Source organism: Camelina sativa, chromosome 6, assembly GCF_030686135.1.
Source record: "Camelina sativa cultivar CO46 ecotype springtype chromosome 6, ASM3068613v1".
Classification (NCBI taxonomy): Eukaryota; Viridiplantae; Streptophyta; class Magnoliopsida; order Brassicales; family Brassicaceae; genus Camelina; species Camelina sativa.
Window position 1 is genome coordinate 3,915,396 of NC_141885.1, and position 26,911 is coordinate 3,942,306.

The 26,911-nt window shown below is 34.6% G+C and overlaps 7 protein-coding genes, 1 long non-coding RNA gene and 1 pseudogene across 8 annotated transcripts; 5 read left to right on the forward strand and 4 right to left on the reverse strand.

Moving 5' to 3' along the window:
* Positions 1-4,737: 4,737 nt before the first annotated feature.
* On the reverse strand, positions 4,738-8,300 carry LOC104790348 (putative metal-nicotianamine transporter YSL6). Its single transcript, XM_010516083.3, has 7 exons — positions 7,587-8,300; positions 7,180-7,352; positions 6,988-7,085; positions 6,749-6,886; positions 6,385-6,574; positions 6,133-6,265; positions 4,738-6,016 (listed from the first exon to the last, which is right to left on the reverse strand). Exons 1-7 carry the CDS (start codon positions 7,954-7,956, stop codon positions 5,079-5,081), a joined length of 2,040 nt encoding a protein of 679 aa, XP_010514385.1. The 5' UTR covers positions 7,957-8,300; the 3' UTR covers positions 4,738-5,078.
* A 173-nt stretch (positions 8,301-8,473) lies between these two features.
* On the forward strand, positions 8,474-9,769 carry LOC104790349 (uncharacterized). The gene is made up of 3 exons (XR_768678.3): positions 8,474-8,854; positions 9,034-9,102; positions 9,445-9,769. It is a non-coding gene; the product is annotated as an uncharacterized LOC104790349 (long non-coding RNA).
* Positions 9,770-13,228: 3,459 nt separating this feature from the next.
* LOC104790352 (protein LAZY 1-like) lies at positions 13,229-15,017 on the forward strand. Its single transcript, XM_010516084.3, has 5 exons — positions 13,229-13,369; positions 13,526-13,586; positions 13,764-14,377; positions 14,476-14,662; positions 14,768-15,017. Exons 1-5 carry the CDS (start codon positions 13,364-13,366, stop codon positions 14,785-14,787), a joined length of 888 nt encoding a protein of 295 aa, XP_010514386.2. The 5' UTR covers positions 13,229-13,363; the 3' UTR covers positions 14,788-15,017.
* A 610-nt stretch (positions 15,018-15,627) lies between these two features.
* Positions 15,628-16,042, forward strand: LOC109133469 (uncharacterized). Its single transcript, XM_019246654.2, has one exon. The coding sequence runs from the start codon at positions 15,768-15,770 to the stop codon at positions 15,975-15,977; it is 210 nt and encodes a 69-aa protein (XP_019102199.1). The 5' UTR covers positions 15,628-15,767; the 3' UTR covers positions 15,978-16,042.
* Positions 16,043-16,159: 117 nt separating this feature from the next.
* LOC147942224 (uncharacterized) lies at positions 16,160-16,744 on the reverse strand. The gene has a single exon (XM_087455833.1). It carries the CDS (start codon positions 16,613-16,615, stop codon positions 16,406-16,408), a length of 210 nt encoding a protein of 69 aa, XP_087311959.1. The 5' UTR covers positions 16,616-16,744; the 3' UTR covers positions 16,160-16,405.
* Positions 16,745-17,598: 854 nt separating this feature from the next.
* On the reverse strand, positions 17,599-18,238 carry LOC104790353 (uncharacterized). Its single transcript, XM_010516085.2, has one exon. It carries the CDS (start codon positions 17,949-17,951, stop codon positions 17,742-17,744), a length of 210 nt encoding a protein of 69 aa, XP_010514387.1. The 5' UTR covers positions 17,952-18,238; the 3' UTR covers positions 17,599-17,741.
* Positions 18,239-18,744: 506 nt separating this feature from the next.
* Positions 18,745-25,051, reverse strand: LOC104698672 (MATH domain and coiled-coil domain-containing protein At3g27040-like; annotated as a pseudogene).
* Positions 18,933-23,710, forward strand: LOC147942225 (uncharacterized). The gene is made up of 2 exons (XM_087455834.1): positions 18,933-21,229; positions 21,322-23,710. The coding sequence occupies exons 1-2, from the start codon at positions 20,188-20,190 to the stop codon at positions 21,372-21,374; spliced, it is 1,095 nt and encodes a 364-aa protein (XP_087311960.1). The 5' UTR covers positions 18,933-20,187; the 3' UTR covers positions 21,375-23,710.
* Positions 22,575-23,710, forward strand: LOC147942226 (uncharacterized). Its single transcript, XM_087455836.1, has 2 exons — positions 22,575-22,968; positions 23,059-23,710. The coding sequence occupies exons 1-2, from the start codon at positions 22,656-22,658 to the stop codon at positions 23,352-23,354; spliced, it is 609 nt and encodes a 202-aa protein (XP_087311962.1). The 5' UTR covers positions 22,575-22,655; the 3' UTR covers positions 23,355-23,710.
* Positions 25,052-26,911: the final 1,860 nt, after the last annotated feature.

A 26,911-nucleotide genomic window follows, 5' to 3' on the forward strand; every position in this document is an offset into this window, starting at 1 on the left:
CCTTATAGTTACTCTCTCAAATTAAGAGATCATTGTAATACTTAGGGGTCAGATTCCACAAAGACTCAAGTCTACACAAGTTGATTTAAATTAAGAAAAGCAATGCAAAATATTAAATAAAATTGTAAATTCAGAAGATCAAAAAGTTAGGTCCAGAAGGGAATTTCTCAGAAAATTACAAAATATTAAATCAATCAATAAATTAGGATTCAAGCAATTAAAATAAGATCTAGAACTCTAAACTCTTTTGTAAAATAAATCAGTTCTCACTGCAAATATTATCTAAATTTAAAACCAGAAAATCCAAATCTCTTTGTAAAATTCTAGGTTAAATATCAGCTTTAAAACAAGTTTAGATTGTTCACAAAATTACTAAATCAAATCTCTTTGCAAAAAGTAATTTTGTTCATCAAAAGGTTTTATCAGGAAAATCAATTATATTCTCATCTCAATTTATTTTCCTAGGTTATTAATTTCAGATGGCTAATCAATGATTAATATGAAGAACAACCTATGATGAAGATCTCGAAAGATAAATAATCCTAAATAAACAGATCTAATAATTTATAAAAACCCTATGAAAAAACCTGAACCTAACAAACAAACTACTCATACATGTTTAACGAATAACAAAACATATTTCTGAATAATAAGCAATTGAAATTAAAAGAGTAAAGAGGAAGTTTATGAATTCTTCTATACAAAGCAGTTCAGATCTTTTTCTCCTAAAAACTCTCAAAATCTCACAGGGTTGCAAAAAATAAAATTTGCTAGAAAATCAGTTAAGGTTTTTAAAACCTAAAAATATTATATATTTGTCCTAAAACACGTCAAAGACTTGTGTTGCAATTATGGAAAACTTTATGTAAATTTTTGAAACTTCCAAAACTGGCTTCTCTCGTAGACAAACAGTGGTGTCGATCGACACCATCACTCTGAATCGAATCCAACTTCTCTTCCTTGATGAATTGCTCCAAAATATCTCTAATTGCTCCATCTTGCTCCTTTCATGTCAAAATCCTATAAAACATGTAAAGACTTTCAAAGAACCTAAAAACACATTAAAAACTCTAAAAAACTCCTTATATCATGGTTAAAACCCACAAAAACCATGATATATCAATAGATACAAACATTGTTTTAGTGTCTCACATTTAGTTTTTACTATCAATAGTTTGGATATAAATGTTGCATAACAAGCTATCCTTTGAATAACCCGTTTATGATGTAAGTATATCTTACATATCACATATGAATTATTGTAAATCTTTCTTAAAAAGGATTATTGTAATTGGTAAAAAAAAAAGGATTATTGTAAATTTGTAAACAAAATAAATTATTCATAATAGTTAGACAAAATTTTCTAATATATAGTGATGTAAGAAAAATAAACTTTTAAATATAAATTGCATAAAACTATGGTTTAAATTGACAAATAGCTTGTTCAAGTGATAAAATATGATTTTTGATGTTGCCTCGTAAAAATCCTTCTTTTACCCTTTTTTTTATAGCAAAAATAAGATCCTTCTTTTTGCCCTAAACCAAAAATAAAAGTATTCGTACATACTTACTTACGCTACTACAATAGTAGTCAAAGTCAACGTCTTCCCTAAAAAGGAAGTACGTTAGCTTAGCTAGTCTATCAAAGTAAATCAATGACTTGTTGACACTTGGCAGGTCCAACAGAGAGTTTGGTTCGCTTGTAGGGCAAGTTCTAGCGAGATTGAATTGAGTTTTAGAGTTCCATCATTTATGGACCGACAACATCATACTATCTCTTTTTTTTTACTCGCACCTCTCGTTTCATCATAACTACTCATATGTCTTAGACTTCAATTAATCTTAATTGAGTGAACTACTCTCTAGCTTTAGTTAAAGGCATCATTCTAATATTTATGACGACCATAATCACGTTATAAAGTAATGCACTAATATTACCTGTCAAGTGTCGTCAATTTAGTTTTTTTTTTGTTCAAGATTTAGGTTCAATCACTCTCCAAACCCAAGAATTTGTCCCCCATAATAAAAAAAAATGATCTATAACAAAAATAAAATGTATTGTAGAACAGTAAAATTAAAGCTAAATAGATATGTCAAAATTTGAGAATTTCGTAAACTAGTTAGAATTAATCACCTTCAACCACGTCTTTTTTTTGTTACCACTAAGAACCAAATGATATTTTTGTAATGTTGTGTTACTTTGTCACAAATCAATTATATTCTATCATATACCGTTGTCCGTTCTGTATTTTGTGTCAAATCTGAAACATTTGCATCCAAATATCATTTTTCTTTTGAGTATGTGTTTTACATGCATAAGATGTGCATCCATGCCATTCAAAAGATTTTGAAAACTTAAATACATATAACAAATTAATTTAAATGTATAATATCTGTAATTTCAAAACCATAATAGTTCAGTGTTTTACTGTAAATCATGTTTTAATGGTGTGTACACAAAAAGCAAAGTTACAAAATACCTACCATAACTGTAAATACATATTCCTATGAGTCATTTTCCAATTTTTTCATGTTTGTTTGGCATATAGTTATTCACTAATTACTTCAAGAGTGATATTATTTTATCGTATTGGTAATGATATCGATTAGTATTATTTTTTGGAATATTTATATTAATATTTTTTTTACATAATTTATAGTTGACAATTAACTTTTTTAAAAGTTGACAACTAATAATCACTGTTATTGAGGTTATCAATGCCATCTTCCTCTCTAGTCTTGACGTTAGAGTCGTGATTGAAAACTTAGTGGAAGGGAAAGCATTCAGATTCAACATAGATAGAGAAAAATATTAAATATGGGTTTGAGAAAAATGCAGTATGCTATTTCTTTTCATTGTCACGTCAACAATTTCTCACCTCTAATTTCATAGTCGTTTTTATTAAAATTATTGTTCTATTTGGTCTTGTAGTTTTAGTATGTGTCAAATAATAGGACTATCCAGGAAAAACAAATATTTTGAATTAGTGCATATGAAATTTTTAGATTTAACTATGCTCCAAAAATAGGAAGCACACATGAAACCATATAACAAAATGAGTCAAATAATTTATTTACATTGATCAACCAATAATTTCATTCCTTAATTAGCGAACGTTTTAAAACCATTGAACATAAAAATTATTTTGCTAGAGAATTTGTTATTATATTAGCTTTTCACATAAAAAATGTGATAAAAAAAAGAATTTGAAATTACCATTATATTAATTTCTTCACATAACAAACCTGAACGAAAAAAAAAAATTTGAGATGACATCTGATGGAGTTCCAAAAAAATTGAGTATTACAAAATGCCTTCCATAATATGTTGTGAATCATATTTACTTGAAATTCTCACAATTCCCAAATTTAATAATTGAGTTAGAATTATATGATTAACTAACCTTTCAACTAGCAAAAAAAAAATCTGAGTGATTGTAAAACAAGCAATTTTTCTCGCTAATTCGTAAAAGTTCACTACAGTCAAACTGTAAAAAAAATTATATTTATAAAGCATAATTATTTAATAAATAAGTATCAATATTTAAACACATTAATACTGCATATATAATATATATATCATAAAGTGATTAAAAAGAAGATATGCAATGTTTAATGTGGTATAGCATTAGTACATAATACATATTAATTATGTGGTTTTTATTAAACATTGCATGTCCTTTGATTTCAAAGTTGTTTTCGATGTGAACATACCATAATGAAAAAATGACTATGGAGAAATGTGTATAAATGTCAATCGTATTTCATGAAGTACATGATTCTAATTTATACTTTTTTCAATTATTTTTCAATATGTTCGAAATTAGTTCAATATGATTGGTAGTCTTAATCAACATGTCCCCATCCTTTTTATTTCTTTTTATATTGAAAGTAAATATTATCAGAATTCAAACTGACACATCCTTTGTTTATGTTTTACCACTCACCGTCATATTCATTTGCTTTTATTTGTTTCAATGATTTTAATACCTGATAATTCTCAAGAGTTTGTGCCACAATTATCTCCACCAATCGTGCCCTAATTATAGTATATCGAGCTTGGAGTATCATGATTAGAAATTTTACAGTTTTAAAGATTATTTTCACTTTTAAAAGAGAAATACTACAAAATATTATTTTCCAAAAATACTACAAATATAAAAAATTGATTTTTCATTGGGTGAAATTTTGTTTTTCAGGTTTGAGTTGACAATTTTAGATTTAGGATATAGTTTTCATGACTAAGATTTATCGTTTAGGATTTAATGATTAGTTTTTAATATATATAAAATTAGTTCAATTTTGTGGTAGTTTTGGAAAATAAAAATATTTTTGGAATTAAAAACTAAAAGTAGTATGTTTGAAAAAAAAAACTCAGTTGTTAAATTACAATAATGGTGCTCTCAAACGATTATCTAAAGATTTTTGATATCATCAAAAAATTTACATCAAAATGTTAATTATTACAAATTTAATATGACTAGAAAATAAAACATAATCTATATTGTACTATTAAACTGTTCGAAACAGTATTCTCAAATCCAAACAGAGAAGACATCATTGTAAATAAATCTCGTACTAAAACTATAATTAAAAAGATTATTATAAGTTGCGTAGTGGGTTGTATATCTATGATTAGAAACATTATTGAAATTTCTCACACTTTTGGTTCTCTCCATATCCGGTTTCGGTCTTCCAGGTCGAAACAAATAAATCAATAAAATCATATAAACCAAATTAGCATGAACTTTGGATTGAGCTTTTGAGGTTAATTGGAAATGTATGAGTTCAATATAACATCTGTATACATTCCTTATGATTATTGAATTGAACCTAAACCCTCTTTGAGCTTATGAATGAGAGCATTCAAAGAGAACATCCCAGAGACATACAATAACATTGACTAAACAATAAAGAGATTTGCAACATTTTTTGTTCTTGCGAACTGGGATACTAAACATATCTACACAGCATATGAAGACGATTGCTTCAAATCTGGCGGCAACGAGACTCTCAGAGAAGTTTTCCTTTTGATTGTGACTCGTGGTTGCGATTATGACCGGCCATTCAGGCATCTTTTAACTTGCCGAGGACGGTCCAAAGTACATACAAATGGGCGGGTTGATCCTTAAGATCGAGAGGATAGCAGACGGAATTGTCCAGATCCCGTCCCCACAGATCAGTCCTGATGCTACTGCACCCGCAAAGTCGTCTGCATCTTTCCTGTTGATCCGCTCCCATACAAACAATATCACAGTCCCAACAAACATGTCAATGGCGAAGTACGCTCCAATGTAGAATGGGACAGCCATCGCCATTGGGATCGGGATAAACTGAGAGATCTTAGGCGGTGTAATGTCTCTCAAGAGATTCACAATCAAAGCTGCGATGAAAAACCCGTAACAAAGAGCCAAACAGTGCTTAGGCAGTTCCGCAAAGCCCTCAATACCGAGAATCGCCATCTCACGGAAAATCACTGCGTAAGGTGCTTTGTACGGACCATTGGGATCTCCAATGTCAAAAGCAGTCCAGAACAGCCAGAATGTAAGCGGAGCGATTACACAGCCCATTGCGGTCCCAACAAGCTGGCTTACAAACATGGATTTTGCAGATGATAAAGTGAGGTAACCTGTTTTGAAGTCTTGCATAAGATCAGCTGCGGTAGAGACGATTGACATCATAACTCCACAGGCAGCTAAACCCGCAATGACACCACCATCACTTCCTACTACAGAAGCAATTATGAAAAGACCGATCTTTCCATAGGTTGATGCTAGACTCCAGTCCGTGAGCCCAGTTCCATAAGAGTTGCAAAAGGCAAGAGCAGGTGCAATGAAGTAAGAACACAGGACAAAGTACCATTTCAAGGGTGGGAATATCAACGGGATTGTTGCGGTTGAGATAGCTGCAAGACCCACATAACCAGAAACCGCAAATCCAAGGGGTATACGGTCCTTAAGAAATACTTCATCTCTTTTCTTCTTGACCAGCAGTATCTCAGAGGCTTCGCTGTCATCTGAATGAAGGAATTGGAAAACATATAATTAACAGTCTTTAGAAAGTGGCCATGAGAGCAAACAAGTTACTGGTCAATACAAAAGCATGTAAGAGATGAGTCAGGATCTCTCTCACCTACAATGTCGGTAACAATGGGTAGATTGAGTCGTCTTGACCTACTGCTACATATTTCCTTCACAGTGACAGCAATGATCTTGACAAGATTGTAGAGACCGTCACCAAGGATAATGGCAATGGCGATAAAGACCTTAAAAGTCAGACACGACATAAAAGCATCAGTACTTGAACCTCATCTCTTATCTTTCCTTTTTGACATGAAAATAATGTTTTCTAAAAAGGTTTATAACTGGGCTGCTTATACTGTACCTTATATCCATAGAGACCTTTGAAATCGTTGGACCCAAGGTCAGCTGGATACCAATCCCCGGCATGCTGAGATACGAATGGCCACAGAATTCCCCAAGAGATGATCGCACCGAGAAGAACCGAGCAGTTCACTATATGGGGGCATATAAGACCGCATCCAATATAAGTAGGACTGAAGTCAAAGTAAAACCTGTGTGGCAAAGAATCAGGGCTAGTTAAAAAACTGCACCAACATACCTTCAAAAAGTAGCAGTTAACATATTCCAGCTCTAAACCCATTCTCAATTCTCACAGATCATTACTGATATAATAATCTCGAACATAAAAGCTGTATCAAAATGTTCAAGAGATAGGATGAACTTACGTGTTCTTGTATAGCGTCAAACCAAGGGTGGGGAAGTTATCAAACCCACAAGCATCTCCAATACCACTGAAGAACCACTTGAAACAACTCCAAATTAAGCTAAGGCTCAGGTATTTTCCAAGGCATTTGACCTGGTTCCTGTTGTGAACAACATCACACACACACACACACAAGTTCAATAAACTAAAGATATGGTTTTGCAGAAAGCAAAATTTAAAATGACTCTTGACAAAAATTACCCTGCAAGCTCAGCTCCAGTGTTGGTATGGAAGCTGTTAATCAACATTGCAGTGGCGGTTCCACTAGGATAAGTAAGTTTGTAGTCCAAAACCATCACCTGAGATAAAAAAACATATGAGCCGTTTAGGAGAAAGGTCAAACAATAGTGAAAAGACACTATACATTATCTATATGCTACTGAGATTCTCTACCTTGCGTAATGGAACGAGACTAAAGAGCCCCAAGAAGCTGACCACAAACAAAAACCCAATCATCCACCACAATCCTGGATTTATAACATCTTCTGCATGATTCCCCGGATAATCAGCACCAATGAGCTTGTATGTCTTCTCATCCATAGCAATCAAATATGAACCAAATCCTCCTGATATTTAAATATCAAAGACCAAATCCATATCAAATCCTTATACTAGTAATCACAATCAACAATTCAACGTTTGTGATTCCAACAAAGTCAAACCAAATCAGATTCTTCTTGATCAAATCGAAGTTACTATTATCCTACAATCGCCAAAACAACTACTGTATCCAGAATCTGAGAAACTAAGAATCCGATTTCGAACACAGATCTTGAGTAAAACAAGCTTTTCATTCATACCGCTAAAGGCGAGGCCATAGCAAGCGACAACGCAAGTCTGGATAACAGTATTCTCTTGCTTGGTGAACGGCTTCACAGTAAACCCAAGCTTCGACAAGAAACCAGTCCACGACTTGACGAAGAAGAATCCGAGCAATCCCGCGGCGACGTTCAACGACGGGATGATTCCAACCGTCAAATTGAGTTTATGAGTGATGATACAGAACAAAGTCCCTAACAAAGCGCTCACGGCCAATCCTCGAAGCGTTATCTGCTCTCTCCACTCTGGTACATGCTCGTCCGCCGCAGTCGCCGTCGCGGTTTTCTCAGATTCCGGCTGTAACAATGCCTCCGATATCTCAGCCTCCGATCTTGGGATCTCCGTCCCCATGTTTTAAAGCTAAGTCAATCGTCAAATTTTGGATTTTCCCGAGAAAATGGATCTATAGAGAGAGAATGGTTATGGCGGATTTGTGAATTGTGAGAGAGAGTTAGTTAGGATTTGGGAGAGAACAAAGAAAAACCTCTAAAAAGATTAGACGCAAACGTGGTTATGAGTAGGTGGAATGAGATATTGACACGTGTGATTTTAGTCTGTTACGTTAAGCTTACATCGAAACGATGAATTTTTTATCTGTTTAAGAGAAAGTTACGAACCACATTTATTGTAATTTTCTTCGTTCCTCCGCCTCTCTCTCTCTCGTCTGTCTCTCTCGTGTTCAGATTATTTTATTCGACTAAATTTTTGTAACGGTCGTTTAATAGTGTACTATTTTTGTTTGTTGGGCTCAATTTTCATATTGGGCCGGGCCTTGTTATTTATATCAAATAGTTCTTTTTCCTTTTCTTTTTTTTTTTTTGGGTAAGAGATCCAAGTTATATATAAGAGTATCTCCATCAAGGTATCTACCCAGTTTCTTATAAGTTTGCTAATAATAAAACAGAATAAATATAATACAAAATGCTTAATTTTACTAAGGATCGATTGTTACATTAGATGTTTTAGATTTCTTTAGAAACTTTTGTTTGATTGTGTAAGTCAATTTGTGATTGGTTGAGAAAAAAGTTTTTTTTTTATTTGTTTTTTTTTATTGTTTTCTCTCGCGTCTTTCTCTCATCTCTCTCTCGATTACGATTAATGTCGATGGCCAAAGCTAAGAAGAAGAAGAAGAAGCCATGAGAGGTGAAACAATCGAATAACAACAAAGTCAATCCCTGTTCTTTGGTAAGAGATTTTGCGGCGACAGTTTCCTTTGGGTTTCAGATTTCGTGTCCTTGTGATACACGAGGTGTGTCCTTATCTCTTCTCCTCCTCCTTGTCTAAATCCAAAATTTTATGTAATCTCAATTCGTAATGTTTTGTTTAATGATTTTGACTCCGTTGCATGTATGATTTTGTTGATAATTTGATCTATTGCCTCTTCAATTGAACGCTTGCTTTCATTTTCTCTGATTGATGAATCTGCAGATTTAAACTCCAGCCCAGTTGGAAGATGCATTTTCTTTGTTTGCCAATACCGGCCCTGAGGATTTCAAGGTAAATGAATTTGAGGAGGCATGTGGTGTTTGTGTTGCTTTAATGAGCATTGACTAGATTTCTTTCTTTAATGCCAATGTGTGTCGGGTTTCTGTTGTTCTTTTTTAATCCAATGCTTTGAGAGTTTGAGGTTACATTTTTCTGTGTCTTGGTTGAATGATGTATGTATGTTATGTAGTGGGTGAATATTAGCTTAATCATTTGTGTATTCAGGAAAAGGATATTAGCTTAAGTGGGGAACATGTTAGGGAGGGCTTGATCTGCATTCCATCGCCCTCTTTTTTTTTTCCAACAATTTCTGGTCAGCAGGCTCTAACTTTGCTTGGATTATGTTGAATACAGGGATGGAGTTTCAGCAGAAGTTTTTTCGGTATTGTAGGTTTTGATGGAAGATAGTGTGGGTTATGATGCTATAAAGAGGTTACTGAGAGCGAAAAACGGGAAAACACAAGAACAAGATTATGACCCAGGTCCCAGCGACGACGACGACTAATTTGGATTAACAAAATCAGAGCTTTCTAATTATATGATGTTGAAATCAGAGCTTTTATAGTTGATCTAAGTTGTGGATTCCTCAATTCTGAGTTTAAGCTTTAAACTCTTAGTTGTTTTACTTATTGGGTTTGTCAAAGCTTTATTCATGTTTAGTAGATTGGATTGAAGTTTATATGTGTGTATATGATTTGTGGTCACCTGGCTCTTTGCTTAAGGTGAAAGTTCAAACGTGGGTTGATGGTGTTGAGAGTGTGGAGTTTGTTCGGGTTGAGGCTAGATTCTGGAGATGGATTGTGTCCAAGGCTAGTTTGTTGGGGTTGAGGCTAGCTTTCTAGAGATGTTGTTATTGTGGAACCGGGCAACTGTAGGTTCACAGCAAGGGCAAATAATGCAGAAGCTGCTGGTGCCTCTGCTCTGCTCATCATAAATAATCAGAAATCAAGCTGATTTACTTACATTGCTGACATGAACTGGTTTGTAAGCAGCAGAGATCAAACTTTCACTCTTCCAGCTTGGCCTCAGTCTACAAGTAAAAGCATCCATACTATGCAGTTTTTTTTAAGAACTCCAGATTTAACATCCATCAATGGACCATGAAATTTTAAAATTTCTTAAGAAGTTCTTAATTTCAGTTTTCTTGTTCTAAGCAACTTTTGTTTACATTCTTTGATGGAGATGCCCTAATATGCGAGGATAAATGGAAATTAGATTGAGTATATCTGTCAAGAATTGAAGATGATTATTATCTTCATGATTATTATCTCGTATAATTTACTTTGGACGGAACTTATTTTGGGATTTATTGAATTTTTTTTGGAATTTGTAATTTTAATGTTCATGAAGTTTAAATCTAGTTATTATGAATAATAATAGAGTGGTCCATGATTTTGACAAAATTATGAATTTTGTTGGACTCATTTTTGTGAGACCCTTAGTATCAATACTAAGTCTCCGCATTCGGGTAAAAAAAATTTAGGATCTTATAAGTACAATTTTTCAAATTGGTTTCGGTTCGGATTTTCGGCGTTTATGCACGATGTTTTAAATTACAAAGACTCCAACAAAGACGATGTAGATTAATTCACCATTTAGGTAGAAAAAAAATAAAGATTTAATTTCTTAAATGTTGTGTGTGTGTTGATCGTTTTATGAATATGCATAGTGTCATATTCGAAACTCACTTCATATTTGAATGTCGACTATGTGGTTATGCTTGATATCTATATTAGTATTTTTGCAGCTGTTTTTGCTCAAAAATACATTTTTCGAAAGTTTTTGCATTTATTGTCATTTAATGCTTAGGTTCATATTCCAAACAAGTTTAGTTAATTCTCTCTATTATCTTTATAACCAAACATAATTAAAATATTTTAAATATCCATATATAATATTTTATAATTAATATAGATATTTAGAAGATTTATTCCATATAAAAAAATTATTCTCCTATCATCTTTTTTTATTTTAAATTTTAAATTTAGTGAATCATCATATAATACATAAAGATAATAATATGTGTAATTTTCTTGTATATATTGTGATTTAATTTTTTAAAACAAAAATATATTACTCAATTAATATAAAAAGTGTGTGTTCAACATACATATATAGTAAATTATAAAATTTTAAGAAGTTTATAATTTGTAACTGATATATCTAAACTTAATAAAATGTTTAAAATTATGAATATTTAAACATTAAATTTTCAAAATAACACAAACGAGTTATATTATATGACATTACATGATTGAATTGATAATATTAAAAAATAAAATATCATTAATATTATACTTTAATACGGGTTAATCCCTATTTTACTATTTTAACAATACCAATATAAAATATGTTGAATCAAACTGATTTAATTAAGATTATATTAAACAACAATTGTTGTGCGGTATACCACTAATTATATACTAAATCACTAAAATTAATTTAAAAAAAAGGAGTACATTAACAAAATTAGTATTAAAATAATATATTAATAAAAAAAATAAAAAATTGCCCATCGGTACACCGTATAATCTAATTCTTAGTTAAAACCAAATAACCAATATATTTGCGATTTCATCCAATATCCAAACATATGTGTCTGTATAACGCTACACTTTTGAGTTTTGGACGTCAACTTGCATTTACGATTAACCGAAGATATATATATATTCAAAACATGTACGTAGCACATTAAGCGATCACAAGTCTTGGTAAGATTTGCAAACCTACAAGAAATACTAGCTAAAAAAATGGGACCAAGAAAGAAACTATGAAGCATATTTTCAAAAAAAAGAAACTATGAAGCACGTTTTTTACACTTGACTAATTTGTCAATTTTTTTGCATGTGAAATGAAACAGTGCGACGATAATTTAGTGTACGATACAAAATAGTCCTCACATGTATCGATCAGGATGATATACAATTATACACACACATGAAATAGCTCTTTCTCCTTTGTGTCTCTGGAACACACAAAGTACATTCTTATAATGTAGCTTCTTGTTTCTTTGTTCAATAATAAAGATACCTTTATAACATTCCAACGACGATTTTTACCCGTTCCCTACCAAAATTGAGTGACACTGTTTAAATATACAAAACATTACGGTAGCACCAAATGTCGATTCATTTCTTTTTAACCAAGAAATCTCTTCGACAAGAGACCATGGCATGTTAACTTACATATTTCAGTCATCTTCTCATTGCTGGTGCTTGGATTCACGACTTCAAATACTCTACGTACCCCTTTGGTTGGCCAACGGAGTACTCTCTGGTTAGGTCATATTATGTATCGGTACAATTTCTCAATGGTTTATATAATTTACAAACTCTTTTGGGTCGTATATATCATTTCTGTTTATACATACATTACGGTAGCACCACTACATGTCATGTCTTTCTAACAAAGAAATCTCTTCGACAAGAGACCATGGCATTTTAAATTAGATATTTCAGTCATCTTCTCATTGCTGGTGCTCGAATTCAAGACATCAAATACTCTACGTTACTACGTACCCCTTTGGTTGGCTAACTGAGTACTCATATCGATCCAATTTATCGATGGTTTAAATAATTTATAAACTCTTTTTGGGGGTCGTATATATCATTTTCCTTATAAATCTACACTTTATAGCTAATGTCGGTGACGTGGCAGAGCCAGGACAAAATAGTGGGATTCTCTTTGTGAGCTAGAGCCTAGAGACTTCTATTGCTTGCACGCCATATATTTTTAGAGACTGAAAACAACATTTCCTTTTGAAGGTGTGTATCACTTTCCTTTTGGGGGAAAAAAGCATGCAAGAAGAACAGTATGCACAAACATGATATGCTAACTCCAATAATACGATTGTGTTACGATGTGTCATGTCATGGCGTACGAATGATTAGACACGTGTCGGTTGTGAGAGAAACTTCACACACATGTCCCAACAAATTACAAGAAAAAGTTGAAGAAGTGGGAGACCCCTCTCTCGACCTCGGCCAGAGACTTCCGTATACACACCTTTTAGCTCGAGAACAACCTTTCCTTAATTCTGTAACGTCCCATCTTACGTAAATAAAGTCCGATACATGCAAATCTATATAGTAATTCTATATATGTGAATCCTTTACACAAGACGACGGACAATATCAAGTACTGTTCTAAACTCAATCATAAGACTCGGATCCTTCTAGCTTAAACTTGACCTACTTACATCTATATATATAGTTATAAAACCCTGAGTAAATTGAAAAATAAGATAATAGAAGCTGTGGGAAGCGAAGACAAAATGAAGGTGAGTATATTATATATATGTACATTCCATTTTCAAAGTCCAATCAAAATCTTCTTTTTTTGATGATAAGTGAGCTTTTAGTTTGTAGTTAATCATTAGCTAATCATTTTTAACGAACTCTCTCTCTCTCTATCTCTAATTCTCTATATCTTGCAGCTGCTAAACTGGATGCGAACTAGAACGCAAAATGGCTTAGACCCATCAAAAGATTTCAAAGGTCTGATTATATAGAAGAAGAACTTTCTCTCATATATAAAGCCTTTTAAATAACGTATCTTCATCTTTATACATATATTGTTTTAGTCTTCTTGGTCGATTAAATTTCTATTGAGCGTACTCTCGACTCTCTAGCTAATGTATTTTCTGATAAAACAAAAATCAACCTATCTTTTAGGTGGTTTCGGTTGTCTAGGAGCTCAGATTTCCTCTGACGTCCAAGACATCCGCACAAACTCCTTCTCCTTCTCCGGACCCTCTCATGACAAGAATCTACCCAAATTTGAAGAGAAACTTCGGTTTGATGAAGACGGTTTCTGCGGTTTTCTGGCCATCGGAACGCTTGGCACAGACCCTGAGACACCTAAGTTCTCAGCTACGTTTGCAGAAGAAGATGTAACCGGAGAAAAAAAGGAGATGGCCAAGCTCATTACTGAGAAACTAGACAAGTTTCTTAAGGAATGTCCTGAGGATATTAGCAGTAAGCCGGTAGAAAGATCGAATGCAAAAGAAGATAAAGATTTCCATGCATGTCCTCAACAAGATTATGATCAGTTTCGATCATCCATTGAACTTACGGAGAGAAGCAATGGAAGAGTAAAGAAGAAAAAGAGCTTACTTACTAGTCTCTTCAAGAGGACACAACCAGTGCAAGGAGAGTCTTCCATAGAGAAACATGGCACAAAAGATGTGATTAAAAAAGTTTTTGAAAAGATCCATGGAGCTTCTTCGAAGAAGGCGAGAAATGATGATGAGGATTCTAAGCCCAAGAAGAAAGATCTTATTAGAAAGGTTAGCCTTAGCTTTAAGCATTTTCAAATAGTTAACCTAAAGATATTGGTCAGTCGAAGAATTCTGAAAGTTAAAGGTGGTTTCTGTTTTTGTTATAGAGTGCTCAAACCAACCGACGTAAAGTCCACCCTGTTCTCTTTACACCTATAAGAGACCATAACGAGCTGGATGACAGAAGAAAAGTGGATCTCAAGGTCCCTAGTCTTACTGGAGGGTTTCTCGGTGCAAGTTCAATCTCGGATGCGAACAGGAAAAGAGAAAAATGGATCAAGACCGACACGGAGTGTAAGTCAAGATACTATATACACAGAACAATGAACACAAAGTACTATTTCTCTTTTCATTTCTCTCTCTCAAGAGTTTTCATATCATTTGCTTTGCTTCTTGCAGATCTTGTTTTGGAGCTGTGAAGATATATACTCACTTCAACAAACCTCAATTGAGGTTCCAAGCGAAGCTCTACCATATCACATCCATATATAATATACAAAAATCAGTATCTATTAATGTGTGTAGTCAACGAGGTTATGCAGTCTAGTTTAAGGCAATGTGTAATGTATGGAAGTATTGTACCCGAATCTAAACAGTATTCGAAGTAGCACCTAAACGCGATATGGCTACAGGTGTTAACTGCTCATAACTGTCACATCTCTGCTCCAAACCAATCACTGATGAACCTAAAATGTCTGCCCATTTGACCCTCATTGATTCTTGAGCTCGAATTCAACACCATTAGTACAAGCCTAACAAAAAAATAAAATAAAGATCAGAACATTTTGAAAAGATACATAGGACAAAAAAACATAGATCAATCGCAAGACACAGAGGTACTGAACTCAATGCTTATTAGACCGGATCCAATCAGTTAACAGAGAATCGAAAACGGAAACTAAATCGGGTCCACTGTTACTAGAAGACTCAAGAGAGAAACAAAACAAAAAGATAAACCAAACTGCTAAGAAAACAAATAAGTGGACACATTTCTTGATATACAATCTTTATGTAGTAATCTACTTTATCTCAAATTCTTTAACAAAAAGCAAACAACACCAAAGAGCATAGAAACAACTGATTGAACAATCATCAAAAAAGAGAAAGAAGACGATAAGTTCACAAAAGCAGAGCCAATAAAGAAACACAATGCCCTTTCCTCGTAATCCATCACTAAGCTTAGTATCTTAACCTCTTCTTCTTTCGACTCCTTAGCCACCAAGAAAAGCCAAAAAGACTCAGTCATCACTCACTCACCTTCTTCTACATAACTCTCTCCACTTTGTCTCGCTCTTCATCAGCAAAAGAACAACACAAACACTCTTTTTTTTACACACAATTCACATAAGCATCTTCAATACAAAACACTAAGAAGAGTAGAGATTCAAAACCTTTATACATGAGCACAGATTGGGGACCGGTGATTGTAGCGGTGTCTCTATTCATCCTACTCTCACCAGGACTACTATTCCAGCTTCCGGCCAGGACAAGAGTGGTTGAATTCGGGAACATGACCACAAGCGGTATAGCCATTTTGATTCACGCAGTTATATACTTTTGTATACTTACAATCTTGGTGATTGCTATACAAATTCACATCCATTTCTAGTTTCTACTCTTAATATCATGTAACAACAACAAAAAAAAAAAAGGGAAGGCCTTTATATTTCAAAACTCCAATGTATGTACAAATCTGTAGTCTTTCTACATTTCTCCTCTTCTTTTAGCTTTCATTGTTCGCTATTGCTAGTAATAAGGTTAATCAAACAGGATGATAAAAAAGTAATAATATTTTTAAACAAAATTTAAGCACTAAAAGAAGCAAACTGATACATTTAAGTAACGATACATCACAATACAACACAACCCTTTTGACCAAATCTGTTTGTTACAACATAAAGAACAAAAACTATAGATCAAAGGTAAGTTAAAAAAAAAAAAACAGAGTTTCTTCTAGACCCATTTTCAAAAAGGGTACCTTTATTTTATCAAACAACATAACCAAAGGAGAAGAGACCTAGATGAGATTTCAGATACTCAGCCAGTGTAGATGTGGAGATTAACAGCGAGGATCAAAATGGAGTAAATAGCGAAAAAGATGAGAGTGTGAACAGCTATGGCTTTGCCGTTGGTTTTGAGACCACCGAAATCTACGGTGCGGTTGTTACCAGGTAATGAGAAGAGAAGACCCGGCGAGAGAAGCACGAACAGGACCACACCGACGAGAACTGGAGCCCAATCCGCCATTAAAAGTAGAAAAATAAAGGTTACAACTTTAGGAAGGAAGCAATGGAGAGAGAGATGGAAGAAACTAGAAAGAAAAGAAAAAGAGGAAAGTTTTGTGGCTCTGTGTCTGGTGTTACGGAAAAATTAAAAACTAATCTCGTGAATGGTTTATTAATTAATTAATCTTGTGATTATTAAAGAACATATGAGAGAACACGAGAAAAGGTACTTTGTTTGATAGTCAAGTGGTCTAGGAGACTCTGCAGTCTGCACACTTGTTTAACGCCACTACCTTACACTTGTACACACAACATGGGAGATCGATCAAATCGAACCTATGAAAGAGTCGGTGTTGGTAGTTTATACTGAGGGTTTAGCTAAAATAGGATTAAGCGTAATTAACGATTTTTTTTGTTCAAGAAATAAAAAAAAAAGTCACCGTTAACCAAAAAAGTTTGATTTTCTTATAACTTTTGTTATTGACTAATTTAATTATTATTATTTTAAAAATAAATTAGCAATGGAATATATTTGCTCTTTTTAGCTGTGGTGATGGACCGACTGATTCCACACTCCACAAAGTTAATAAAATAAATCAGCTTTCTAATTACTTCTTAGTTAAGTTTTTAATGTATCACCGTATTCTTACGATGTATTTCAATTTTCATGTGGACTTCGTACTGTTGATAATTGCATGTTTGCAACTAATTCAATACCAGCAAAACTTTACTAATCAATGGAACCAAATTTAATTGGAGTGGATTAATTAACACATGTACAATAGTGTTGTTTACGGTTTACGCGTATCTTTAATTAAAACACACTAGTACGATTAACTAGTAGTCTTGAACTTGAGAATGGAACTCACATGCATACATACATACACGATTGAATCATTTGAATTTGTACCAAACATAATCGAACCAAATTGTTTATATGTTTTACTTTTACACATTTCTTTAGGCACATAGAGAAAGATACCTGCAAGTAAAAGTATACTAATATAGTATTTAATGAAACCTCTTTGTTTCTTAAACCAAACAAAACACTGAAGTACACACAATTCAAGTGAAATAAAAATCTAAATACATTACTACAAAAAGAAAAAAAAAAAAAAAAAAAGGAAAAAAGAAGAAGTGATTTTATATCAGCCGATGTACATGTGAATTTGGAGAGCAAGCAAGAGAATACAAACAATAGTGAAGTAAATAAGAGTATGAACAATAACCGAAAGACCACTTGTCTGAAACGTTCCAAACTCAACTACTCGTCCCCTCCCCGGAATTTGAATCAGCAGTCCCGGAGTTAGCAACACGAAAAGCGTCACCGCCACAAAAACCGGTCCCCAATCAGGCATCTCTCGCTATCCACTTCTCTCTTTTCTTAAGTTTGAACTGTTGTGTGAAAAAGAGGACTTGATCAATGCAACAAATGCATGAGTGTGTGTATTTATATATATATATATATATATATATATGTGGGGAATTAATATGTGTAGTGGAAAATAGAAGATTAGGGTTCTTCTTTTTCTTTAAGGGAATAGAGTGATCCATTGGTTAATGTCGGAAGAAAGAGTGCTTTGGGAGGAAAGGACAAATTTTTGTGACATGGAAGGATTAAAAGTTATAAGAAAAGGAGAGATTATGATCCATCAAGTTGCGTGAGGATTCACATTTCATTGGAATGTGATGTCACATGGGATTGGCTTTGGATCAAAAGTAAACAAATATACAAAGTGGTCGGTCAATTTTTTATTGGTTAACTTTACTAAACATTTTTGAATCCTTTATGAAAACTATTAAACAATACTTCCTATAATTGAGAATTACTTTAGCATCTTTGTAGTTAAATGAGTTTAGTTTGCATTGACTATCAAAGCAAACTCATTTTTAACTGTTACAGTTAAAGTTCAATGCAAACTAAACTCATTTTAACTACAAACATGCTAAAGTAATTCTCAATTAAAGAAACCAAGACATTTCTGATTACTTTTCCATCAAGAAACCTAAAGTGCACAATATAAGGAAACATAGCAAGAACTAAACAACAAAACAAGTTCTGTTGATGTTCCCAAAATTAAGACTCTGTTTCCAAAACTAAGATAAATCAAAACAGACAGACCAGAACACCAATAAGATCCAAACTCTTAACTACCATTGTAAGATGTCTGCACGCTTCACCTTCAAGTCCTCCAACTCTTGCTCAATTTCTTGCAGCCGAGTCTCACCAGTCTTTTTCAGTTTCTTCTCCAACCAATCCAACTTAAACCCTGCATTTGTCACAAATCGTAGTGCAGAATATGCGTCCGCCAAATCCCCATTGGAGAGTTCATCAGGGGACTTGCTCAGAGTCTCAGTCTGATGAAACCATGGACGTCTCAACCGAACTACATGGACCTGAGGAGCAGCTTGAACCTGAGGAAGCATCGGAGGACCAGCTTGAACCAGAGGAAGCACCGGAGGAGCAGCTTGTACCAGCGGAAGAAGCGGAGGAAACATTGATCGTCCCGGCGGGTCCTATAACAAGGTCACGGTCCAAGAGGTTCAACCAAGCCATCAATGCAATACTTAAGGAGTTGGACAAGAAGCTAGAAGACGTGACTCAAACCACATTCACCATGCTCACAGCTCAAGGTGCTCGGTAAAGGGTAAAATGTTGCTTTGGTGCTCTTTTTCCCTTGGTCAAGTTTTGTCCCATTGGGTTTTCTTGACAAGGTTTTTAATGAGGCCTAAGTAACATTTTTAGACCCCCTTTGCCAGCCCAATTCGTGGTCCAAAGCCCATTACAAAGCTTTGGCCCATTTTCTATCTTTTCTCATTCAAAAACAATGCATTTAATGTTTTGTCATTTCCTAGACATCTTGTATGAGCTTGAACTTGAACTTGCAAGGTTGTCTAGGGTTTTCTCTTCTCTATTTCGTCCCCCCTTCTCCTATTTAAAGACCATGTATCTCTTCTTTGTAAACCATCAAACATTTTAATCAAAAACTTCTTTCTACTTGTTTGATCTGAGGAGTGTGTAATATCTTCTCAACTTGTTTTCTTCTTAGTGTGTCATATCTAAGTTGGATTCGAGCCTGAAGTCTAAGAGATTTCCATCTCTCTTGGAAGTTCATTTCAATCCCCTTTTCATCCGCTGCATCATTTCACCATTCCATCTCTTTCAATCCGCTGCATAAACCACCCCTTCACCTTCCATTTGATCAATCTATTGTATCTTCGATCCATTGATAATCATCAATCCATCCGATCATCTTCAAGACCTTGCAAGTGTGTTCTTGGGAGCAGATTCCTTGCCAGGAGTCTATCATGTGGTATCAGAGCAACCGCTTTGCAATCAGGTTTTGAATTCCAATCGTCACTTTTCTCTTATTTTCAGATCTGTCGCTTCATCTTACAAGAGTTTTATAAAATGTTTTACTCGTCCAAAAATTACGAAATCAATTGAGTTTGGATCGTCTTTGAGTCTAGTATTTTTGAAAATTGATTTGCGAATTTTTGGATTCGTTTTCATAATTTTCCCAGATCTGTTTTCATTTACGTGTTTTTAGAACTATTTACTGGTGGATCTTTGTTTCTGTCTTTTCAGGTACCATGGTGACGTTGGAAGAAGAAGAGTCATCCACCTCTAGCCTGGAAAGGAGAATCATGAAATCATTCACAGCTGCTATGGCAACAATGCTTGACGAAAAGCTTGGTGCTCTATGTCAAAGACAACACCAAGATCTTAAACCCAAGCCACCAGATGACACATCTAGATCAACCTGGAGCAGATTACAGAAAACATCTCACACTCCCAAATCTAAATCTGTGATTCATTCTAAAATCTCTTTAGCTCATAAACTCTATAAATTTGCAGGAAAAGGAGATTACCTTGAATGGGAGAAACACATGGAGGATTGGTTCTACTACAAGGACATACCTAGAAAGGAGAGATTAGTTTTTGCAGTTACCCAACTCACAGGAGACGCTTACAAATGGTTGTTGCAAGAAGTTGATGACCGTTGGTATTACAAGGAGCCGAATATCACATTGTGGAGAGATCTTAAGAAACTTCTAAGGAACAAGTATGCTCCACATGCACTACACCGTGCTCCACCAACCAATGCCACAATCAAAGCAGTTCCTGAAAAGAAACCAGTCAAAGTCCCGGACCAAAAGAGAAACCCAACATCTGTGGAGGCTAAGGCGCAATCAGATCTTCTTGAGGCATTAACCGAGTACATTAAATTTGAAAAGATGGATACTAAGTCAACATCTCAACCAAAGAAGGTCCCTGAACAGATTATCGTTCAAGAGCAAAGTCTAGAGCCATCACTTGAATCATGTAGTGAACCGAAGCAATGTAAGTCTTCTACACTTTCAAAATCCAAGGAAATAACTGTTCAAAGTTTAGAAAATTCCAATTCTTGTATGATGCACTTGTCTTTGCCCAAAAGTGTTGAGATAGGTACAGATTCTAATAGAGGACAATGGAAGCAAGCAGATCAAGAAAAGGAGAATAATGAATTTGAAATAAAGGATCAGCCCAGACCCAAGGAGAAACAACTTGGAGAAGAAGCCAATGAGAGAAAGTTCATTGCTGAGGATGATGTTGTTATACCAACTGGACCTATGACTCTATCTCAAGCTAAATGTAATCTTTCTTTAATTCAATCTGATTTTGTGCTTGAAAAACTAACCCATTTGGAACCGGAGCAACCGAGTAGAATTAATTCCTTTTTACAGGTTCAAGAAGAAGAATCACTAGAAACAAAACAAATGAGTTTTCCATTGATTAGTGATTTGGAGCAGATCAGCATTGTGCCAAACCCAGTTCCTATATCATATCTTTGTGACTACCCAAGAAAGCACTGTAAGGAATTGATTTGGTTAGGACAAAGCCTAATTATTTTGTGATGATTTCTGCTCAAGATGAAAAACGTTTTGGTTTAGAAAATGTGAAAAAATTTTGTGTTTCAAAATCTGTTTTTAACAAAATGATTCCAAGTTTAGAAACAATTCCTTTTGAAAAGTTCTTTAAGCCAAAAGGTTTATTGTTTAAAAAGTTTCTTGATTTTGACTCTTCTTTGAGAGTTTCTTTGTGTATCATTGCAATGGAACCATTTAAAAGTAAAATTGATCATGTAATGGTTAAACCTTTTTCTGACATGAGACATTTGCTTGAAAAAGAGTTGTGTGATTGTAAACTGTACAATGAGCTTTTCAAACCAACTGTGAAAGATCATGTTTTTGATTTCTCTATTTCAAGTATAATGCATTTGTTCTATCCCATGAGTACAAAAAAAGGAACATGTTACATGGAGAAGCATAAGTACTTTGGAGAAGAAACATGTTCTGTTCAAATAAAGGAGAAACCACCAGATATATGCCAACAGATGATTTATTATTTTGGAGTTAGAAGCTGGAAGTATCTCCGGAAAACAACTTTGATCGCCCAAGGATGCTCCAATCTAAAACTCTATTTTGATAACAATTACATGAATATCTGTTTAAACTTTTCCTATGTACCTAAACTGTTTCTTTTTGATGTAGGAGATCTTGCGGAGCATGGAAAAATAGTCAAAGCTTTCTCAATGCTCAAAGATGAACCACCTGATGCAATACTTGTGCTCATATCCAACAATCTTAAGATAAGTATTTTTATTCTCAAGGACTTTCTTATCCAAGATCACCCATATATGATTTGCTTGTCTTTGGCAAAAGAGCCAAATACAGATTTTAGAGCAGTCATGAAGCGGATAAGAAAAACTGAAAAAAAAGTGGGAGACAAAAGATTTAAGCCACCTGATTTGGATCAAGATGAGCACCAAGATGTCAGCAGCTTCATACTGATCCAAGAAGAACCCCCAGATCCACTTCCATTAACCATGATGAGCATTAATAATACCCAAGGTACTATCCAGCTAAGTAATTCCTTAACCCAATTTGTTTCTCATGATTCCAGAGCTTTGATTATCAGTTTTTTACATTAAAAAAACAATAGGAAAAGGTTAGGTTTATTCAACAAAAATTCAGAACATGACAAGGATAATGATTTTTACCAAGCTCAGAATTGTGCCATGACTATAATGACGCACTTGATCTTTGCCAAAGGTATTGACAATTTTATAGGTACAAAAGAGGAGCCCCCAGATTTAGCAATTCTTTCATCCAGAGTCTTTGCAAGGACCGGAATTGGAGATATTTTGATGCATGATCATAAATCCAATGGTTGTTTTAGGATGATCTTTGAGGTTGGAGAACAACTAATGGTACACTTGACGAGTAAACAATTTCGAGCTGAAAAGGAGTCCAAATTAATGCCAAGAATTGATGGACCATTCAAAGTGCACAAATGGATCAACAACAACGCCTACCAACTCGATCTCCAAGGTAAGTACAAAGTTAGTGGCAGTTTCAACGTTTCTGATCTTCTTCCTTATTGTGTAGATAATTTGGATTTGAGGTCAAATTCTTTTCAAGTGGGAGAGGATGATGAAACCATGGACGGCTCAACCGAACCACACGGACCTGAGGAGCAGCTTGAACCTGAGGAAGCATCGGAGGACCAGCTTGAACCAGAGGAAGCACCGGAGGAGCAGCTTGTACCAGCGGAAGAAGAAGAGGAAACATTGATCGACCCGGCGGGTCCTATAACAAGGTCACGGTCCAAGAGGTTCAACCAAACCATCAATGCAATACTTAAGGAGTTGGAAAAGAAGCTAGAAGACGTGACTCAAACCACATTCACCATGCTCACAGCTCAAGGTGCTCGGTAAAGGGTAAAGTGTTGCTTTGGTGCTCTTTTTCCCTTGGTCAAGTTTTGTCCCATTGGGTTTTCTTGACAAGGTTTTTAATGAGGCCTAAGTAACATTTTTAGACCCCCTTTGCCAGCCCAATTCGTGGTTCAAAGCCCATTACAAAGCTTTGGCCCATTTTCTATCTTTTCTCATTCAAAAACAATGCATTTAATGTTTTGTCATTTCCTAGACATCTTGCATGAGCTTGAACTTGAACTTGCAAGGTTGTCTAGGGTTTTCTCTTCTCTATTTCGTCCCCCCCTTCTCCTATTTAAAGACCATGTATCTCTTCTTTGTAAACCATCAAACATTTTAATCAAAAACTTCTTTCTACTTGTTTGATCTGAGGAGTGTGTAATATCTTCTCAACTTGTTTTCTTCTTAGTGTGTCATATCTAAGTTGGATTCGAGCCTGAAGTCTAAGAGATTTCCATCTCTCTTGGAAGTTCATTTCAATCCCCTTTTCATCCGCTGCATCATTTCACCATTCCATCTCTTTCAATCCGCTGCATAAACCACCCCTTCACCTTCCATTTGATCAATCTATTGTATCTTCGATCCATTGATCATCATCAATCCATCCGATCATCTTCAAGACCTTGCAAGTGTGTTCTTGGGAGCAGATTCCTCACTAGGAGTCTATCACAGTCAGACTTAGTATAACATTCAAATATGCTTTTCTCAGATGTGGGTTCTTGGGACAGAGTCTTGATACAAAGCCTGGGTGCTTTTTAAAAAGGCTTTTAACATATTCTACGTGCAAGTACAAAAAAAAAAAAGGACAGATCAAGTATATACTTAGTTTTCTATTATATAAGAAGTATTTTAATCTTACCTGTGAAGCAGGAACTTGAAACCCATTGATATCAATGCTACCCTTAGTTTCCTCTGGCACATCTACTTCACCAATAACTTCGAGAACATCTACTTCTGCAACAATCTTGACTTCATCGAATATCATAGACTCGGGAAGGTAAAACTTATAATTATCCAGTGATGTGTGCGTTTGATCAAACCAGTATTCTCTTTCTGAAAAAAGAAAATAAAAAACCACAAAATAGATGTGTTCTCATCATCATCATTACTAGAGAAAAAACATGACTTGAGCTATACTCCAAAAGATATTGAACATACATAACCACACAACTTGACAGTGATCTTAAAGCAGCTAAATCCCCCACTATATATATTATGAAAAAAAACAATATATAATATGTACTTTCTAGAAATAACCATAAAGTAGCTAGTGTGAGAGAGAGTAGAAAGAAACAAACACCTTTCTGATGGAAGCGTTCTCCTGTAACTTGATTTACCAAAGTAAAGGAAAATTTAGCGTCTCTTCTCCATCCCGAAGGCAAAGATTCAGAATTAGGAATACAGAGTACAGACAGAGAGAAATAATAACCAAAATCATAAGCCAAGGGATACGCGAGTAGGCGCCTGCAAGCAAAAAAAACATATTAGAAAAGCAATATATGCATGTGTCACTTGCAGTGACCGGCCGACCTCAAATATATATACAAAAAAATATATGTTGTTTACCATTTGCAACGACCGGCCACGAATGTATCAGAATAAACTCCTTTGGATCGATAAGAGGATAATTTTCAAACCACCCAAGTGAACAACTCCTTCTCCTTGGGGATCGATAGAGGATAATTCCCCATAGATCTTGATGATGATGACTCCTAAACTCAATAGATTGCTCTCAATGTTTATGTTTTATTGATATCAAAGAGATCAACTATATATATATATATATATATATATGTACAGATTCACCCAATGGTTTAAGTAACCCTAGTGAGAATTAGGAAAGAGATAACAGGAAATCTTCTATTTTTGTTTTAACCCTAATTTTGGTTTTATTCTAGAAAGACTCCAATGGGCGAAGAAGAAGAAGACCTCTCCAAGATCAGATATATTACTCCCGTAAGATCTCTCTCTTCATCGATCTGTCATAATAATGGTTAATGGATCTAACCTAATATGTATGTCGTACGTAACTCGTGTTTATGCGTTGTTGGCCGATTTAATTTGGTCAAGATGATGAGACAGTGGTCTTCTGGAACTTGGAGGATTATCAAATCCCTAGTGATGCCGATTATGACTCGATTTATCCTAATTAATATCGAATTAGCTCTCCATAAACAATTGTTAGCTCTCCACCCAAGAGAAACAATTGTTCTCTTACTAGAGCCGCCGCCTGGTGACACTGCACAACCATTTCTTTCTGTAGGCTCAGTGGTTGAATCTACACAAGTTTTAGGTGGAGGAAAGCGTATAAGCGGAGTGCTCGTACGTTATTATGATGTCATAAAATGATAAGCTTATTGAGGAGTATAAGACTTCCTGTTATTACTGTAGCTGTGATGGTAATTAACACTCCTGGTGATTTGAGTTAGATATTTTGTTTTCTGTCAAAAATTATGTATGAAACATTCATGCATTGTTATATCTTTCTTCTTCTGTTCAACTCTGTTGTTTTTGGGTTCAAAATGAGATTTGCAGTTTTATTACCTTTCCCATATAGTATGAGTTTCTTCTAATCTCTGCTCGATCTAATGCATTCTTCAAATTTCTCAAAGAATTCTTAGTATCATAACTTCTACTATAATAGAAGAAAAAATAAAGATTGGCCATGGTTAGGTTGCATAGAATCTTAACTTTATCTTAAGCTTACTGTAACTCTTATATACATTGTACACAAGTTTTAGGTGGAGGAAAGCCTATAAGCGGAATGCTAACTAGTTACTATGTTGTTGAAACTGGTGCTCGTATTAAGGAGTATGAGACCTCCTGTCCTTACTGTTATGTTGATAATGAGGAGGCCTAATGCTAACTAACTCCTGTGATTTGAGTTAGATGTTTTGTTTTTCTGTCAAAAAGTCTTTGGGATAATAATAATGTAATGAAAACATTCATGTTTCATCTTTATTCTTCTGTTAAAACTCTGTTTTTGGGTTAAAATATATTTATTTTACAGGGGATAATACAATTATGAGAATGTTACATGACATTCTTTTTTGGAAAATGGACTCTCCTGTCCTGTGGACCTTCCTGATCCAGCAATTTTGATCGTAGTCTCAGATAAAGCCAGTCCTGGCAACCGTTTATATAATTAGTCTTCTTCTGCAAACATTTTTAGTTGTGCCCTTGACCGTAGTTGAACGGTAATGGAACTGAGTTGAAAGCTAGGAACTCCCCAACCGTACATTATTCAAAAGAGTGAAGAAGTAACCAATGTATAACAGTAAGCCCTTTCTTAAGCTAACGGCTTATAATTGTCAACAAAAACATGTCTCCATTGTATTTTGGTTTTATGTCAAAAGTTTTGGTGCATACACACACTTACCTTTATCTTTTAAGAGTACTGTAACTCTTAAATACATTTCTTGGTTGTTATATAGAACCTCCATCTTGGATCCTACTTGCGTATGTTGTATCACTAGTTTCGAATCATTGTTTTCAGCAGCAAAGTTACTAGTAGACAGACAAGGCTTGCAAGAATCTTTTTGACACTCTCTTGTGCTGCT